The 1099-nt window shown below is 35.2% G+C and overlaps 1 protein-coding gene across 1 annotated transcript; it reads left to right on the forward strand.

The window, feature by feature from the left end:
- Positions 1 to 6: 6 nt before the first annotated feature.
- On the forward strand, positions 7 to 1093 carry LOC109593534 (paramyosin-like). Its single transcript, XM_020008574.1, has 5 exons — positions 7 to 55; positions 113 to 259; positions 328 to 858; positions 913 to 969; positions 1030 to 1093. Exons 1-5 carry the CDS (start codon positions 13 to 15, stop codon positions 1068 to 1070), a joined length of 819 nt encoding a protein of 272 aa, XP_019864133.1. The 5' UTR covers positions 7 to 12; the 3' UTR covers positions 1071 to 1093.
- Positions 1094 to 1099: the final 6 nt, after the last annotated feature.

Below are 1099 nucleotides of genomic sequence, written 5' to 3' on the forward strand. Positions count from 1 at the left end.
AAAGAAGAAGATATGCAGAAAGCAAAAACAACACATGAAGAGCATTTGAGCGAAGGTAGCTAGAAATACACAGGTACATGTATGCTTTATTTAACATGTACATGTATTTTAGCAATCAAAGATAATCAATATAAAGACTGTCAGATTTCTGAACTAATGACAAGAATCCAATCATTAGAAGAAAAGATAGCAATGCTGAAAATCAAAGAAGAAGAGATGAAAGAAGCCAAAACAAGACATGCAGAATATTTGAGTAAAGGTACAGTGTACATGTACAAATACCTTGAGATATACACACAATTACATTGTATTATGCTTTATTGGTAGAGATGAGCGATAAAGACAGTCATATTGCCACACTAATAAAAAGAATCTTGTCATTACAAGAAATGCTTGAAAAACAGATAGAAGAGGCAACAGAGAAGTTGGAAGAGGAACGAAAAATATGCAGACAGCAAATAGAAGAAGTAAGAAGAGCCTGTGCTCAAAGAATCAATGAAGCACAACGCGAAATGCAACAACAACAACAACAACAGATTGCTAGACAAACGTGTGTTACTGACATGCAACGGGCTGAAGTCACAGACTTAATCAAAGATGTGATGAAGCAGGCCCTTAAGGAAAGCCAAGAAATGCAAGTATTAAGGCAACGGGTGGAGGATATGGGTGAAAAAATGGAGGATATGGATGAAAAAATGGAGGAAAAGATGGAGGGCATGGCCTTGACTCTAGAAAAAGTTGGAGAAAAATTAGCTGATTTAAGCAAGGAAAAAGAGCCCAGTGCCCCAGAAATAACAGGAAAAGCAGAGGTAGTTGCAGATACTGAAATCTCTCCTTATAACATTGCTACTCTATCAAGTAATACAAATTTGAAGTTGACTGCAACATGTACATGTATTATTTTATTAATAGAACCATCGAGCGACACTAATGTGGAACCATACTTAAACCGACCACTTGAAGAAACAGGTTTTTAATAAAATTTAAATAATAATATACATGTACATGTTGATACATGTTTCATTTTAGATGTGGAAAAGACAAACGACAAAGATGACAAAAAGCCATGAAATGAAGAACTACATGTGACACATTCTGT

Source organism: Amphimedon queenslandica, unplaced genomic scaffold, assembly GCF_000090795.2.
Source record: "Amphimedon queenslandica unplaced genomic scaffold, v1.1 AMPQUscaffold_1043_Cont26941, whole genome shotgun sequence".
NCBI classification, from domain to species: Eukaryota; Metazoa; Porifera; class Demospongiae; order Haplosclerida; family Niphatidae; genus Amphimedon; species Amphimedon queenslandica.

What these genes read in the sequence shown, in the direction of transcription:
- LOC109593534 (XM_020008574.1), top strand. Translation starts at nt 13, where the DNA reads ATGCAGAAAGCAAAAACAACACATGAAGAGCATTTGAGCGAAG. An exon ending in TGCAGAATATTTGAGTAAAG is followed by an intron (nt 260 to 327) that starts GTACAGTGTACA and finishes CTTTATTGGTAG; the next exon opens with AGATGAGCGATAAAGACAGT. An exon ending in TAACATTGCTACTCTATCAA is followed by an intron (nt 859 to 912) that starts GTAATACAAATT and finishes TTTTATTAATAG; the next exon opens with AACCATCGAGCGACACTAAT.